Consider the following 18,485-nt stretch of genomic DNA (forward strand, 5'->3'; position numbering starts at 1 on the left):
ATTTTAGAAAATAGAATATTAAATATCAAGAAAGAAATTCTGCTATCTTATATTATGGGAACACTTAAAAAAATATATATATATATATATTTTTTTTTTTTTTTAGTTGTGGACATAATACCTTTATTTCATTTTTTATGTGGTGCTGAGGAGCAAACCCAGTGCCTAATGCATGCTAGGTGAACGCTCTACCATTGAGCCATAACTCCAGCCCATGGGAACACTTTTGACACATATTTGCTGTGTGTTGGTTTGTGAATTTATAGTGGAAGTCCTCTTTCAAAGACAAGAATACTTAGCCAGGTGCAGCAGTGCATGCCTGTAATCCCAGCAACTTGGGAGGCTGAGGCAGGAAGAATGCAAGTTTGAGACCAGTCTCAGCAACTTAGAGAGAACCTAAGCAACTTAGGGAAACACTCTCAAAATAAAAAATAAAAAGGGGCTGGGGATGTAGCCTAGTGGTGAAGCACCCCTGAGTTCAATTCCCAGTACAAAAAAAAAAAAAAAAAAAAAAAAAGGAGTACTTAGTTCCTCACCCAGGGCTTTGCCTTTCCTAATAGGGGCATGCTGAGAAAGCCAAGTCATTATCAGAAAGTTGCTAGATAAATGTGGAAGTCAAATACAGCTTAATAAGAGGAAGAACACATCTGTTCTTTGTTTACTCATGCCAAGCACATACTAGATACTCAAATACTATTAAATAAACAAATGAGCCTCTTGTGAGACCTCATTATTGCAGAAAATACCCCTTAGAAACTGAAAAGTCATGTCCTCAAATTCAGCATCTCTGCAGTATGCTAGCCTTTTTAGCTCCTTAAAATTCTTTTTCTCTGTTCTAAGCTAACTATCTAGCTTATATTTATCAGCTCTTTCCAGGAAATATAGAGTCAATCAACTTTCTACCTACTGGGTTATGATCATGTTCTATTAATGCCTGGGTTAGTTATCTCACATATTTATAGACAGAATCACATATTTATAGACTGAGGACTCATTGTGGGCATTGTATTTATAATTTACCTTGTGTTTTTAGAGAACAACCAAATTTACCTTATTTCTAAGGCCCTGGGAGAATTCTGCCAAGAAAGAAAATTAGCAAAATGAAGTGTTTAGGGGACGGTAGGAAGGGAAAACACAGGAAAGCAGAACAGAGCCATTGTAAGGGTTGTTGAATAGCAAACTAAACTGGAAAATTCTTCCTGTTGAAGTAGAAAGTCTTTGAACAAGACTGAATGGATAAGTTTTCTTGGAAGGATATTAATTGTAGAAGATTCATCTGTCAACAGAGAACCTAGAGTTGGGAAGTCTAGTTAGGATGCTTGTAGAGTAATCATTTGTGTACCTTTGGAGACTTGCATCCTTGAACTGTTTGAATGTTGTCAGTTTAGAACACTCTTGACATCTCTGTATCAGATTCTGTTTAGACAGATGCCGGAAACTTCCAGTTTCTACTGGAACTCTGGAAAACACATTTTTTTTGTGTAACATATTTATGGAGATAAAATCAATATTATATACTTCCCTCACTTAAAGTGTATAACTAAGTGATTTTAGTTTATTTATAGACTTGTACAACCATTATCATAATCAATTTTAGAATCTTTTCATCACCCCTAAAAAGAAACCCTGTTTCTACCAACTCTTAGTCCCCTGGCTCTAGATAATCACTAATAACCTTTCTATCCTATAGACGTGCTCTTCTGGATTTTTCATATAAATGGAATTAATATAATATTTGAAAAGTAATTTGGGGAGGACACAATGCACAATATTTTCTTTATTTGTTTGTTTTATTTTTTTGTGGTGCTGAGGATCAAACCCAGTGCCTCTACCACTGAGTCACAACCTCAGCCCTTAAAAAGTAATTTTTATATAGACATTGGGAAACTGGGATGAGTTTTTTCAGCTTTGTATAATATTCCTTTACAACTCCTTTGAGTCTGGAAGTTGCCAAGAGTATAATAGGAGTTTGGAGTTTTTGTAGCTGATCTCAATCTAACCTGTTTGCTTTTTGCAGAAGGCGATGAGGTGGGTACTGGCATCACTGATGACAATGAAGATGAAAATTCAGCCAATCAGATTGCAGGCAAAATACCCAACTTCTGTGTCCTGCTCCATGGCAGCCTAAAAGTGGAAGGAATGGTGGCAATTGTTCAATTAGGGTAGGAGACTTTGTTTACATTTAGTTGAATGAGAGGAGCAAATCAGTTCATTAGGTGAAGTGTTTTGCAGACTTTTCTGAAAGAAGTAGAAAGGTCCCGGTCACCTTTTTCCTCTCCCTTCTCACCTGTCAATTCCCTTTTAAACTACTCTTTTAAAATCATCCCCTAGAGTAAGTGTGGAGCTGGTTTTGGTGGTCCATGCCTTTGATCCCACGAACTCGGGAGACTAAGACAGGAGGATCACAAGTTTAAGGCCAGTCTCAGCAACTTAGCAAAACTCTGTCTCAAAATAAAAAAGTGTGGGGCATGTGACTCAATGGTAAAAAATGGGGAGTGGGGGTAGGGGACCTGGTAGGAAGAGAATAAGTGTGGAATGATCCTTTTTGGTATGTTACTTATATATATTATATTCTTTCTCAGTTTTTCTATTTTTATTTACTTAATTGGTAGGGGGGTGCAGTACTAGTGTTTGAACACATGTCCTTGCACATACTAGGTAAACACTCAACCACTGAGCTATATCCTAGCCCATTTTTCTTCTTTTTAAATCCTATCTAGGATACCTGGGTTCTGGTTATAGTAATGCTACTAATTTATTATAATATCTTAGTAGGATTCATGGTCTCTACATCTATAAATTAAAGGGATAAAACTAAATGAAAAAAGATGCTGATGACATTGAACATTTTGCCATGTGTCAGACATTCCTCTAGGCATTTACGTATGTTAACTCATTTAATTCCTCACAATAGATTGTGTAAGTAATATCAACACTAATCCCATTTTATAGATGAAGAGTCAGAGAGGTCAGCCTTTCAGACTCAAGAGGTCAAGGAACTTGCCCCAGCTAATAAATAAAAGAGCCAGGATTCTTACCTATGCATTCTTACTTCAGAACCTATGCTCACAACAACTCTGTTGTATTCCTTTCCTGTGAGGAAAGTGTTTCTAGTTTTTACCTTCTCTGCAATCTTGGAATTTACAAAGCTGTCTGCCTCCCTTTCTCTAATATCTATCTTAGAAAAGAGGAGGGAGTTAATCACCTTCTGACCATCATTTGGGATGATGACTGATATATATTCCAGAGGTTAATGTTAATCATAGGAAGCATGTCTTCATTTCTCTTTATGTCAGAAAAGAAGAATGGGATTCTTCTTAATAGTTGTTAATCTGCTGTGTTTCTTGGCATTCAAACTAGTGGTATTGGCTCTGAATGTGAGAATCGCCTAGGTTGCTTTGAAAAGCTGGGGACAGTGTTTAAGTAACAGAACGAAGACCTCATGCCCTGCGTTACAAGGGCCTCCCTGTATTGGTTCTGCTGTAACTCTGAGAGGCAGCTGAAAGGACCTATAGGCTGCAGCTATTATTCCTCCTTATCCCCCTATAGCTTACTTTCTACCCTTTGTATATGGTTTTTTTTTTTAATCTTTTAAACTGCTTTTGATTTCCATGTATATATATAAAGTTTTCCTTAATGATAATAAATGTCTCAGAGAAATGTAAATATCATAACAGTAGTAATCATTTTCAGGTTTCGGATTTGGCTTTGGTAAAAGTAACATGCCTGATTTCACAGCCAAAGCCTGTTTCTCTCAAGAGAAAAACATAAGCTAGATTTATTTAACTTGACAGTCCCAGGCTTTATGTTCTTCTGATCTTTCATCTTCTCTCCATCTAGTCCTGAATGGCATGGAATGCTCTACTCCCAAGCTGACAGCAAGAAGAAATCAAACCTCATGATGTCTCTCTTTGAGCCTGGTCCAGAACCTCTCCCATGGCTAGGGAAAATGGCACAACTGGGTCCTATTTCAGGTATAACCCAGATCAGATTTTACCTTACTTTTTCTTCTCTACCATTCTGAATGTCTCCGACTGTAGTCAGGGAGCTGCCTGAGCTCCCTCATTGGTGTGCTGTGGTCTCTGAGGCTGGATGTGTATATGGAGAACCCCAGGAGAGTTTGATGTTTGAATTCAACTTTCACAGCTTAGAGGAAACCAAATTTAAGGTGATTTAAGTAAATAAAAATTCTAACTGCTTCGAGTTAAAAGTTACTCCCCGTTTTTTTTCTTAGTGTACAATTTTTGGTCCAAGTAATCCCCAGTCATTCTTTTTCTTGTCATCTTGTCTTTTCCTCCTCTGCCTTGCAGTTTCCAAGATGTTGTTCTTTGTCTTCTTCTCTTGGGTTCTTAATCTCTCTTGAGTATTTCTTCAGTGATATTAGTTTCATCCTCCCTAAATCTGTAAATCTAGTCCCTCCTTATCTCTCCTTGAAATTTGAATTTTTTTTTCTTTCCAATTCTTAGTTGAACCTTTCCACTTGGGTATCTGCCTTAGTCTCAAGTTCTGCTTTTTTTTTTCCTTTTCTTTTTAAAGAAATCATTATTTACCCCTTCTCCTTAAATTGTCCCTTCTTTTGATTTTGCTGCTCCTTTTGATGAGGCCTTTGTACTGTTAGATCCTGAGGTTCCAACTAGAGAGTTATCCTTCACTCATTTGGGCCCATTTCAGTTTCAGGGACACCTCACATCTATTCTGGATGAAAGAATTAGCCAGAGTTGCTTAAAGTCTAGTGGGAAGTGGACTGATAAACAGTCTACACAAGATAAGTATTAGTCTAAAGGAGATGATGATCAAATCTGCTCTTCATAGAGGATTCCAGAAAATCTTCACAGGGGAGAGACATCCTAGCTGAGTTTTGAAGAAAAGGAGAAATTTGTAGAGCTGAAGAAGGAGGAAAGGGCCTCTAGGGAAACTAGACACCTATGGGAAGGAAAGGAACTGGAGTACAGATTGGGAGTTGAGGCAGATGATAGATCAGAGGCTGGCAGGCCTCATCAAAATGTGAAATACCAAGATTTTATTTTATAGATACTGGGAAGCCACCAAAGAGGAGTAATGTGATCAGATTCTTCTAGCTATTGTGAAAACAGTGAGGATACTGGTTAGGAGACTTCATATTCAGGTGATGGTGCCCCTGGAGTTGTGCAAAATAGCCATAATCCAAGTGAGAGATAAGAAATTTGCATTTAGAACCAGCTATGATACATAGACCTATAATCTCAATGACTCAGAAGGCCAAGGTAGGACGATTGAAGGTTTGAGGCCAGCCTGCACAATCTACTGAGACCCTGACTCAAAATAAAATTGTGTAAAAGGACTTGGGATGTAGCTTTATGGTAAAGCACTTGTCTAGCATATGCAAGGGCCTAGGTTCAATCCCTGTCCCCCAATTAAAAGGCAGGGGCACCGTGCAGTTAGAAGTCACTATAGTAGTCCTGGAAATGGGAAGATGAAAGCCAGAACAGGGCAGTGGCTAGGAGTAAAAGATAATTAGGAGGTAGCATCAATAGTGTTTGCATATGAGAATGATCCCAGGTTTCCAGCTTTGGGTTCCAGGGTGGAAGGTAGTCTATTAACTGAAATAGAGAATAGGGAGAAAGAGTAGATTTGAGAAGAACATATTATTTGCATATTGAGTCTGTGCCTTTGAGATATAAATGGAGGTGCTTAGAGACAATTCCTGAGGAATCTGGTGTTCAAGACAGGAGGCAGAGTTGGAAATTGAATTTTTAGTTATAAGCATATCATTGATGTTACAATGGTTCACAAATTTGATATTTTGTGTACAAAAATAAACACTGTTCAGAAATTCCACTTCCTGGGTCCACCCACATGAGATTCTGATTCAGTAGGTTGGTCTGGATTCAGGCCCAGGAAATTGCAGAATGGTTAGTAAATATTAATATTACCCAAATGATTGAATCCAGGTGGTCCTTGACCATGCTTTAAGAAGCTCTGGTCGCAGGAAATATACATAGTTTAAGGGGAAAAGAGCAAGAACCAAATTCCTGGAAAGCATCAACTACTAAGGTCAGTGGAAAGGGTATGAGAAGGAATAAGCAAATAAAAGAGGGAAAATAGAAGAGTGATGTCACAGAAGACAAGAAAAGAAAGCAGCTCCTGGTAGTGTCCTAGAAAGTCTCACACACACCAGATGCCAGCTAAGGTCTGAAGAAAGCCCTTGGTTGGGGGTGTAACTCAGTTGTCAAGCAATACCTAGCTGCATGGGTAAAGCCTACCCTGGGTTCACTACCCAGCACCACAAAAAAAGAAGGAAAGAAAGCCCTTTGCCCTTGAGACTTAGAGAAGATGTTAACTGAAATAGGGCCAAGAAGCTAAACTAAGAACCTGCAAACTTTCAGTAAAGGAATGTTAGTAAATATTTTCAACTTTGTGGGCCATGTGTCTCTGCCTCAGCCATTTAGCTCTGCCAGTGTAGCACAGAAGTACCGATAGTCCATATGCAAATGAATGGGAGTGACTGTGTTCCAATAAAACTATTTATTGGACTCTGAAATCTGAATTTGACTTAATAGCTGTCATGAAACATTATTCTTCAGCCATTTAAATAAAAAACTATCTAAATTCTTTTTTCTTTTTTTTTAAATTAAATTATATATTCTAATTTGTTATACACAACGGCAGAATGCAATACATTTCATATTACACATATACAGCACAATTTTTCAAGTTACTTATTGTACATAAAGTACTTTCACACCATTTGTGTCTTCATACATAAATGGTGGTTCCATTTCCAGTTTTCCAAGGAATCTCCATACTGCTTAGGGTAATGTTGTCTAACTCATTCTACCATCATTCCTACCCCCTGTCCCCTCTCTTCCCCTCTCTCCCCTTTGCCCTATCTAAAGTTCCTCCATTTCTCCCATGCCACCTCCTTCACCATTAAGAGTCAGCATCCTCATATCAAAGAAAACATTTGGCCTTTTGTTTTTTGGGATTGGCTTACTTCAAGTAGCATTATATTCTCCCAACTCCATCCATTTACCTGCAAATGCCATGGTTTTATTCTCTTTTAATGCTGAGTAATGTTCCATTGTGTATATATAGCAAAGTTTCCCTATCTATTCATCTACTGAAGGGCATCTAAGTTGGTTCCACAATTCAACTATTGTGAATTGTGCTGCTATAAACATTCATATGGCTGTGTCCCTGTGGTATGCTGTTTTTAAGTCCTTTGGGTATAAACCAAGGAATGGGATAGGTGGGTCAAATGATGGTTCCATTCCCAGTTTTCCAAGGAATCTCCATACTGCTTTCCATATTGGATGCACCAATTTGCAGTCCCACCAGTAATGTATGAGTGTGCCTTTTCCCCCACATCCTCGTCAACACTTATTATTGTTTGTATTCATAATAGCTGCCATTCTGACTGGGATGAGATGAACTCTTAGAGTAGTTTTGATTTGCATTTCTCTAATTGCTAGAGATGATGAACATATTTTCATATGTTTGTTGATTGATTGTATATCCTTTTTGTATATCCTTTTCTGAGAAAAGGATACAATCTGTTTAGTTCCTTTGCCCATTTATTGATTGGGTTATTTGTTTTTTGGATGTTTAGCTTTTTGAATTCTTTATATACCCTAGAAATTAGTGCTCTGTCTGATGTATGAGGAGTGAAAATTTGCTCCCCAGATGTAGGCTCTCTATTCACCTCACAGATTGTTTATTTTGCTGAGAAGAAACTATTTAGTTTGAGTCCATCCCATTTATTGATTCTTTTTTTTTAATATTTATTTTTTAGGTGTAGATGGACACAACACAATGACTTTATTTTTATGTAGTGCTGAGGATCGAACCTGAGTCCCGCCTATGCTAGACGAGTGCTCTACCACTGAGCCACAATCCCAGCCCCTATTTATTGATTCTTGATTTTAATTCTTGCGCTGTAGGAGTCTTATTAAGGAAATTGGGGCCTAATCTGACATGATGGAGATTAGGACCTACTTTTTCTTCTATTAGATGCAGGATCTCTGGTTTTATTCCTGGGTCTTTCATCCACTTTGAGTTGAATTTTGTGCATGATGAGAGATAGAGGTTTTATTTCATTTTGTTGCATATGGATTTCTAGTTTTCCCAGCACAGTTTGTTGAAGAGGCTATCTTTTTTCCAATATATGTTTTTGGCACCTTTCTTATACAAGATAATTGTAATTTTGTGAGTTAGTCTCTGTGTCCTCCATTCTGTACCATTGGTCTACCAGTCTGTTTCGGTGCCAGTACCATGCTGTTTTTGTTACTATTGCTCTGTACTATAGTTTAAGGTCTGGTATAGTGATACCACCTACTTCACTCTTCCTGCTAAGGATTGCTTTAGCTATTCTGGGTCTCTAGTTTTTCCAGATGAATTTCATGACTGCTTTTTCTATTTCTATGAGGAATGCCATTGGGATTTTGATTGGAATTGCATTAAATCTGTATAGTGCTTTTCGTAGTATGGTCATTTTGATAATATTAATTCAGCCTATCTAAGAGCAAGGTAGATCTTCCCATCTTCTAAGGTCTTCTTTGATTTCTTTCTTTTGGGTTTTGTAGTTTTCATTGTTGAGATCTTTCACCTCTTTCATTAAGTTGATTCTCAAGTTTTTCTTTTTTTTTTTTTTTTTTTTGAGGCTATTATAAATAGTATAGTTTTCCTCATTTCCCTCTCAGTGTATTTGTCACTGATATACAGGAATGCCTTTGATTTATGGGTGTTGATTTTCTATCTTCTACTTTGCTGAATTCATTTATTAGTTCTAGGAGATTTCTGGTGGAATGTTTTGAGTCTTCTAGGTATACAATCATATCATCTGCAAATAGTGATAATTTGAGTTCTTTTCCTATCCGTATCCCTTTAATTTCTTTTGTCTGTCTGATTGCTCTGGCTAGAGTTTCAATAACTATAGTAAATAGAAGTAGTGAAAGAGGGCATCCCTGTCTTGTTCCAGTTTTTAGAGGGAATGCTTTCAATTTTTCTCCATTTAGAATGATGTTGGCCTGGGGCTAGCATAGATAGCCTTTATAATGTTGAGGTGTATTCCTGATATCCCTAGTTTTTCTAGCGTTTTGAACATGAAGGGATGCTATATTTTATCAATTGCTTTCTCTGCATCTATTGAGATGATCATATGATTTTATCTTTGAGCCTATTAATGTGATGAATTACATTTATTGATTTCTGTGTGTTGAACCAACCTTGCATCCCTGGGATGAACCCTACTTGATCATGGTGCACTGATAACCTTTTTGATATGTTTTGTATTCAGTTTGCCAGAATTTTATTGAGAATTTTTGCATCTATATTCATTAGAAATGTTGGTCTTAAGTTTTCTTCCTTTGATGTGTCTTTGTCTGGTTTTGGAATCAGGGTGATATTGGTCTCATAGAATGTGTTTGGAAGTGTTCCCTCTTTTTCTATTTCATGAAATAGTTTGAGAAGTATTGTTAGTTCTTCTTTAAAGGTCTTGTAGAACTCAGCTGTGTATTCATCCGGTCCTGGATTTTTCTTGGTTGGTAGGTTTCTGATGACGTCTTCTATTTCCTTGCTTGAAATTGATCTGTTTAAATTGTGTATATCATCCTGATTTCGTTTGGGCATATCATATGCCTCTAGAAATTTGTCAATGCCTTTGATATTTTCTATTTTATTGGAGTATGAATTTTCAAAATAATTTCTAATTATCTTTATATTTCTGTGGTGTCTGTCGTAATATTTCCTTTTTCTTTTTTCAATTGATTTTCTTATTTTTTTAAAATACACGACAACAGTGGAATGCATTATAATCCTTATTACACATATAGAACACAATTTTTCGTATCTCTGTATATAAAGTATGTTCACATCAATTTATGCCATTATACGTGTCTTTTTTTTTTTTGCATTACAATTCTTAATACACATATATACCACAGTTTTTCATATCTCTGTATATAAGGTATGTTGAAACCCAGTTCAAGTCTTCAAACATGTTCTTTGTATAATGATGACCATCACATTTCAACATCCTTGCTAATCCCTTTCCCCCTCCCTTTCCCTGCCACCCCTCTTCCCTATCTAAAATTATTCTAATCTTCCCATGCTCTCCCTACCCCACTGTGAGTCACCCCCACTTATATCAGAGAAAACATTCAGCATTTGTTTTTTTGGGATTGGCTGACTTCACTTAGCATTATCTTCTCCAAGGCCATCCATTTACTTGCAAATACCATGATTTTGTTCTTTTCTAATGCTGAGTAATATTCCATTGTGTATAAATGCCACATTTTTTTTTATCCATTCATCCACTGAAGGACATCTAGGTGGGCTCCACAGATTAGCTATTGTGAATTGTAATATTTCCTTTTTCATCACGGATGTTAATAATTTGAGTTTTCTCTCTTCTTCTCTTCATTATCATGGCTGATGGTTTATCAATTTTTTTTTCCAAAGAACCAACTTTTTGTTTTGTCAATTTTTTAGGTTGTGTCTTTTATCTCAATTTGATAGATTTCAGCTCTGATTTTAATTATTTCCTGTCTTCTACTGCTTTTGGGGTTGATATGTTGTTCTTTTTCTAGGGCTTTGAGTCACAGTGTAACATTAGGTCATTTATTTGTTGACTTTTTCTTCTTTGAAGGAATGAACTCCATGCAATGAACTTTCCTCTTAGAACTGCCTTCATAGTGTCCCAGAGATTTGCATATATTGTATTGGTGTTCTCATTTACCTCTGAGAATTTTTGAATCTCCTCCTTGATATCTTTTGCAACCCATTGTTCATTCAGGTGTTGGGGTATCTTTTATTTTTTATTTTATCATTGATTTCTAATTTCATTGCATTGTGGTCTGATAGAATGCAGGGTAGTATCTCTACTTTTTTGTATTTACTAAGATTTGTTTTGTGGCATAATATATGGTCTGTTTTAGAGAAGGATCCATGTGCTGCTGAGAAGAAAGTATATTCTCTCGTTGATGGATAATATACCCTATATATGTCATTTAGACTGAGTCTCGCTATATTGCCCAGGCAAGTCTCAAACTCCTGGACTCCAGAAGTTCTGTCTGAACCTCCCAAGCTGCTGGGACTAAAAATTTGCACCACAATGCTCAACTAAAAACCATTCTTCTTTTGGTATTGGGTATTGAACCCAGGGACTCTACCACTGAGTTACACCCCCAGTTCTTTTCATTTTTTATTTTGAGATAAGTTGCTGAGGGTGTCACAAAGTTGATGAGGCTGGCCTTGAACTTGTGTTCCTCTTGACTCAGCCTCATGAGTTACAGGGATTACAGGGTGTGCTACCACATCCAGCTAAAAACCATGCTTAACTCAAAAGACAGGCAACAGTTCAATCCTTGATTTGTGATCCAAGACTGGAGTTTTTAAAGCTGGAGAGTCTGGGGATGTAGCTTTGTGGTAGAGTGTTTGTCTCACACGCACAAGGTCAATCCTCAGCACCACAAAAAAGTAAAAATAATAATAAAAAGTAAAGTTTAAGAAGAATAGAAACCCAGAAGAACAAAGAGGACATTGCTGGCTCAAAATAAGTAGGAAATAGGGCCATAATTGGAGAACACAGAATACATGGTAGAGGAAGTTGTGTGTGTGTATGTGCATGAGTGTCTGTAGACAGGAGTGTCTGTAGACAGGAGTTTCTTATGTCCTTCATCTTGACTCTGTAGCATTCCTACGTTCATTCTGTCTTTCATTATTGTTCTTGGCTTGTTTTGGCTTTACCTTTCATTTAAAATTAAAAGTTAATTATCTGTAGCCTACCGACCAAATTGGCCATTGTCTATTTTTTTAAATAAAGTTTTACTGAAACATTCACACTCATTCATTAACATATTTTCTATGGTTGCCTTCCTGCTACAGTGGCAGAGTTGAGTATGTCAGAGGCCACATGACTTATAAAGTCTGAAATATTTGTTGTCTGTTCTTTTACAGAAAATATTAACCAACCCCTGACCTAGACTATTGTGATAGTTTCCACCAATGAATGTTTATCCATAATTTAAGATAATAGCTTTCAGACTCCTTTCTGATCTAGCAACACTTCTTATATTATTCTTCATTCACATTGAACTGTCCTATATTCATGGTTTTTTTTTTCCTTCTTTGGGTCTTTTCTTCTTTTCAGTGAGGATAATAATAACTAATATTTTGGGCTAGGATTGTGGCTCAGCAGTAGAGCGCTTGCCTAATGCGTGCAAGGCCCTGGGTTCAATCCACAGTACCACATAAAAATAAATAAATAAAACAAAGCTATTGTGTCCAACTACAACTAAAAAAACAAATATTTAAAATAGTAATAATAACTAACATTTTATTGAACTTCATGCCATGCACTGTGCTAGACACTCATTTAATTCTCACTACAATCTTAAGAAGTTGGGAGTGACATTATGATAACAAATAATAATGAATAAGATCTACCTTAGAGGGCTGTTAAGAGCATTTATCAAGGGACTATATGTAAAATACATATACAATAGACTCATAATGGTGGATATTACTGTATTTGTGTTTTTCAAAGCAGAACATGCAAAACAGTACTACTAGTCCCTCCTACTCCTAATTCTGTTCTTATAGTAAAATTCAAACATTTTTTGATACCAGGGATTAAACCTAGAAGTCCTCAACCACTGAGCTACATCTCAGCCCTTTTAATTTTTTATTTTGAGACAGGGTCTCACAAAGTTGCTTAGAGCCTCACTAAGTTGCTGAGGCTGGCTTTGTACTTGTGATCCTCCTGTCTCAGCCTCCTGAGCTGCTGGGATTGCAGGCATTCGCCACCATATCTGGCTCTCTCTTGATGTTTATTTACACTACTAAATAATGTAAGTATATAGCTAGTTCTTGATTATATATATATATATATATATATATATATTTTAGATGTTATTTTTGGCTTTTTTAAGACTTGTTGCCTATATGTCGTCCTGAGCCTTTCCTTCACATCTCTCCATGAATCTCCTTGCATGACTCCTACTGAGAAAGGGGTGCATGGGAAATAAATGTTTTTTGATATCTTCTATTTTGGAAATGACTCCTTTATTCCATCCTTTGCACTTCATTGATTGGTTGAATGAGTTTTAAGATGGAAAATGTTTTCTCTCTGTTGTGAAGCATCACTCTGTTGCCTTTTCTAGCTTCCAGTGTTACTAAGAGGCTAGTACCATGCTGACTCCCAGGCCTTTGACCTTGAGCTGTATCTTGTCTGTACTCCTTGAAGATCTTCTTTGTATCTCTGATATTTTGAATTTTTAGAATGATTTTCATAGTTGTTGGTGTCTGCATTCATTTTGCTGTGTGAGCACAATGAACCTTTTATGTCTGGCACTTCATGTTCTTCAGTAAAGAGCACACAAATTATCTATTTGATTTTCCTATCTTTGTATTCCCTGTTCTCCCTTTCAGGAGCATATTATTTGTGGCAGGGGTCGGGGTGTATAATTTTCTGTCTTTTCCTACCCATTTTTCTCTGCCTTCTGTGAGGTGTCTTCATCTTCACCATGCTTTTGTTTTTTTATTTCTATCTTATTTCTAAGAGTCTCTTATTCATTTTTCACAAATGTAGTATTTCCTGTCTGCTAATGCAGTTACCATATATAGGCTCCAAACAAAATTCAGGATAGGCTATGACTAGATCCTGGGATATTTGATACTAATTACGAATGCTATAGAATAATAGGATCTAAAAAAATCACTTTCTGCCAGAAAAACCTGGGACAGCTTCATGGAGGGAGTAGGCTAAGATCTGGACCTGGAATATAGATGGGTAAGTAGACAAGTAAGGAATAGCAGTGTTGAGTGTGGGAAAAGTGTCAACCTTGGAACCAAGGCCGCTGAGTCACTATCAAACCTGTGTTAGTTCAGCCTCTCTGAAGCTTACTTTCCTCATCTTTAAAGGAACTAATAATGTCTACCTTCTAGGACTGCTGCATGAATATAAGCTGTATATGTAAAATATCTGGTATATGGCTGGAATTTAATAAAGATTCTTTATTCTGTATGTTCCTTGCACCAGAAAACTATATGCTCTAGGTACAATTCCTAGAACACTGTTTGCTGTATACTGGGATCTTACTATAGATAATGAATGAATGAGTGAATAAATGAATGAATGTGAATGGGGGCATATTCCGGACAAGAGGAATAACAGAAATAATGGCAGGGAAATTGGAGATAAATATGCCTTGTAGGACAGTACCCATAGGATCTCAGCTTGACCAAAAATGGCTTATATATTGATAAGTATTAATGGAAATATGTTGAAGTGTTTGGACAATAATTTTTGGAGAAGTAGGAAGGGTTAACAAGCAATTTGAGGCCAGTATTTAGGTGTTTTGATTAGTGACCAAATCAGGGTTAGAGAATATCTGGCTCAGAGAAATGGATCTTATTCCTGTTTTCAAAATGAATATTTGGGCAAAGGACTTAAGCTCCTGAATTGCTAAGAATGATTCCTACTCTGTCCCAGACTGTAGTAATAATAAGGAACAGTTAAGTTTAAGTGTACTTTGCAGATTTGTGATAGAATGTCCTTGAATTGAGAAGCAGGTGCAAAAAACAGAAACTCTGCTTATCTGCATAGCTGTAAAACTACCATGGCTTTAAATCTTTGAGTGCTCTTCACTAGTAAAAGTGTTTCTTCCCTTGTTCTTTTCCTTAATTTGTCTGTGTATAATTTCCCTTTTTAATTATTTTTGATGCGTAGACCTAGACTGTCTAATCCAGTAGCAACTAGCCACATGAGGCTCTTTAAATTTAATTAAAATTAAATAAGCTTTAACCAGGCACTTTGGCGCATGCCTGTAATCCCAGCTACTTGGGAGGCTGAGGCAGGAAGATCATAAGTTTGAGACTAGCCTGGGTAATTTAGCAAGACCCTGTCTCAAGATTAAAAAAAAGGGGGGGGGGGCGCTGGGGATGTAGCTCAGTAGTAGAATGCCCTTGGGTTCAACCCAAGTACCATGAAAAAAAACAAAAAAAGAATAAAATTCAGTTCCGTATGTTATAGAATGCTCAGTAGCTAGTGGCGACAATTTTAGACGGCACAGTTCCTTTCCAATATCACAGGAGAGTGCTGGGCTAGAATGTAGAGCGCTGTAGTATGCATACATAGGCCGCCTTAATTTATGAAGCAGGTAAGCATGTTTTTTTAAAGACATCAAGCTTGTTTTTCACTTTCATAGGCCTCCATTGGTTGTTTGGTCTCCTACATCAGTGGCTTCCTTCTAAGAACAGGTTCTCCATCCGGACTGAAGTTAATGGAAGTAATAGGATATAGCAGATTGAGTTATTCAAAGAGCTGCTAGCCTAATTGGAAATGTAATTGATTGTGTTTTGCCAGATGTCATTTCAAGAATGTCTTTTTCTTTAAGATGCTAAAGAAAACCCTTATGGTGAGGATGACAATAAGAGTCCATTCCCCCTGCAGCCCAAAAACAAACGCAGTTATGCCCAGAACGTGACTGTTTGGATCAAACCCAGCGGCCTGCAGGTACGGTTACCATTTACTTTGCTTTTCACTAGGGACAGGAGGAGGTGTTTGGGCAGCAGGCAGGCAGACATTTGATTTGATTTTCATTTCCTTTGATACTTCATAATTCATTTACTTCTAATGTTGTCATTATTTCCAAAAAGAATTTGAGATGGCCTACAGTAAAACATGGATATAGCAAAATCATTTTTTACAAATTTAGAGCAATAAGAAATCTAGAGGAAGATCAGAACGAACTGTGCCTGGAACTCCAAGGCAAAATGTTAATTGTATTTGAGCAGTTTAGCTTTGAGCTTCCTTCTAACCAGCGTCAAAAAAAAAAAAAAATGTGGGTTTTATGGTTTTCTTTGTCTGATTAAAAAAAAAAGAAGCGTGTCAGTTCTTCCAAAGAGACATATTTTCCTGGCATTGGATATTAATGTAAAATTTTTCACATAGTGAGGCATTGAATAATATAACCAGTGTTGTCTTTAACAATAGCTTTGAAACAAAAAATTAGCATCTTTATGGCTAGTACTTTCACTCCTACAATAGAACCCAAGCCAAGACATTACATTGTAGTTCCACAAAAATACTTCCATAGGAAGCTAAGATAAACAGGTTCTTCTTTGAGCACCTCTTTACATTTCTAACTCTGATGAGTTGAGTCTAAGCCAAGAGAAGAGGCAATCAGGCCTCCCGACAACAAGCATAGCTCCCCTTGACTACAGAGTCTCTTTGAGCCTCTTTTCCATGGCAGCTGAACCATGTTCTCCCTGGGCTAAGAAGTCGGGCCTCTTCTCTTAATTGGAAAATAAGTCTGCCTCCTTCTTCCATCCCTGACCTTAGCACTTCCTTGTCAGAGGATCAGAGGAACCATTTTTACCACCAGTTATAGCTGAATTTCATATATACATATATGTGTGTGTGTCTGTGTAAATAGATGGACACAATACCTTTATTTTATTTATGTGTAGTGCTAAGGAGTGAACCTAGTACCTCACAGGTGACCATCAAGTACTCTACCACTGAGCCACACCCCAGCTGAATTTTTATAAATTATTTAAATTTTGTTTTGGTACTTGGTTTATTTTTTTATTATTATTATCATTTTTTGTTGTAGATGGCCACAATATATTTATTTATTATGTGGTGCTGAGGATCGAGCCCAGTGCCTCACACATGCAGGGCAGGCGCTCTACCACTGAGCCACAACCCCAACTGGTTTATTTTATTTTTTTTTAAATATCTTTTTAGTTGTTGATAGACCTTTATTTATTTGTATGTGGTACTGAGAATCAAATCCAGTGCCTCACATGTGCCAGGTAAGTGCGCTACTGCTCAGACCCAGCCCTGGTTTATTTTTTATTATAGTAAAATATACACAATGTAAAATATTCCACTTCAACCCTAAAGTGTACAGTTTCGTAACATTTAGTGTATTCACAATGCTGTGCAACCCTCACCACTTGTAGTTCCTGAACTTTTTAATCATTCCAAAAGGAAACCCTATAGCAAGTCACTCTACATTGATTCCCAGACCATGGCAGCCGCTAATCTGCTTTTTGTCTCTATGGATTTGACTATTCTAGATATTTCTTAGAAATGGAATAATACAGGCTAAGGGTGTAGCTCAGGGGTAGAGCACTTGCCTAGCATGAGTGGGTTTGATTCCCCTGCACTGTATAAATAAAGGAAGGGAGGGAACAATACAATTTGTGGCCTTTTGTATTTGGCTTCTTTCACTGGCAATAATGTTTTCAGGATTCATACATGTTGTAGCATGTGTCAGTCAGTATTTTTTTTTTCTTTCTATGGTTGAATGGATATTCCATTGCATATCTATGCCACATTTTCTCATCCATTCAGTTGGTGGGTATGGGAGTTGTATCTACCTTTAGGCTATTAGGAATAATCCTTTTATTTTCAAGTACAAGTTTTTGTTTGAACACCTGTTTTCAGTACTTTAGGTATAAGCTTAGGAATCAGAGTGCTGGGTCATATGGAATTCTAGGTTGAGTGTATTGAAAAGCTGCCAGACTTTCACAGTAATCACACCATTTACATTCTTAACAACAATGTTATAAGTGTTTCAGTTTTTCCACATGCTCATCGATATTTTTTTATTTTCCATTTTTTCCTTTTCCTTTTTGATAGCCATCCTATGAAGTGTCATATATCATTGTGGTTTTAATTTTATTTTCCTAATGTAAGATATTATGTATCTTTTCATGTGCTTATTGGTTATTTATGTATCTTCTTTAGAGAATTATCTGCTCAAGTCATTTTTCCATTTTTTAATTAAGTTTTTTTTTTTCCTTTTTGATACTAAAGATTGAACCCAGAGGCACTTTACCAATGAGCTACATCCCCAAACACCTTCTTAAATTTTTAGACAGGGTATCACTAAGTTTTTGAGGCTAGCCTCAAACTTGTGATCCTCCCACCTCAGCCTCCTGAGTTGCTGGGTTTATAGGCATGCACCACCCCATCTGGCTTATCTTTTTGTTGAGTTTATGTATTCTGACTAATAAACCCTTAGCAACTAAATAGTTTACAAATATTTTCTCCCATTCTGTAGATTGTCTTTCATACTCTTGATAGTGTCCTTTGATGCACTAAAGTAAATTTGTTTTGATTAAATCAGATTTCTCCACTTTTTTGCTTTTGTTGCTTAATTGTGTTTTTTGTTGTCATAACTAAGAGATCATTGCCAAATCTAAGGCTATGAAAATGTGCCTACGGGGCTGGGTTGTGGCTCAGCGGTAGAGCGATCACCTCGCACATGTGAGACCCTGGGTTGGATCCTCAGCACCATATAAGAATAAATAAGTGAAATAAAGGTATTGTGTCCAATTATAATTAAAAAATAAATATTTTTAAAAATTTACCTATGTCTCCTTCCAAAATTTTTTATCGTTTTAGCTCTTATATTTAGGTCTCTGATCAATTTTGAGTCAATTTTTTTATATGGTATGAGTTAACAGTCCAATGTCACTCTATTGCATGTGGC

At 36.8% G+C, this 18,485-nt stretch overlaps 1 protein-coding gene across 2 annotated transcripts in view; it reads left to right on the forward strand.

Moving 5' to 3' along the window:
* INTS14 (integrator complex subunit 14) overlaps positions 1-18,485 on the forward strand; it is a 35,306-nt gene that overhangs the window by 13,815 nt on the left and 3,006 nt on the right. For both annotated transcript variants that reach the window (XM_081293212.1, XM_081293211.1), the window contains exons 8-10: positions 2,018-2,162; positions 3,841-3,974; positions 15,375-15,493. In XM_081293212.1, the coding sequence (XP_081149338.1) occupies positions 2,018-2,162; positions 3,841-3,974; positions 15,375-15,493 (398 nt within the window). The remainder of the gene's footprint in view (positions 1-2,017; positions 2,163-3,840; positions 3,975-15,374; positions 15,494-18,485) is intronic.

This window comes from Spermophilus citellus (assembly GCF_964194105.1).
Source record: "Spermophilus citellus genome assembly, chromosome: 4".
In the NCBI taxonomy this organism is placed as follows: Eukaryota; Metazoa; Chordata; class Mammalia; order Rodentia; family Sciuridae; genus Spermophilus; species Spermophilus citellus.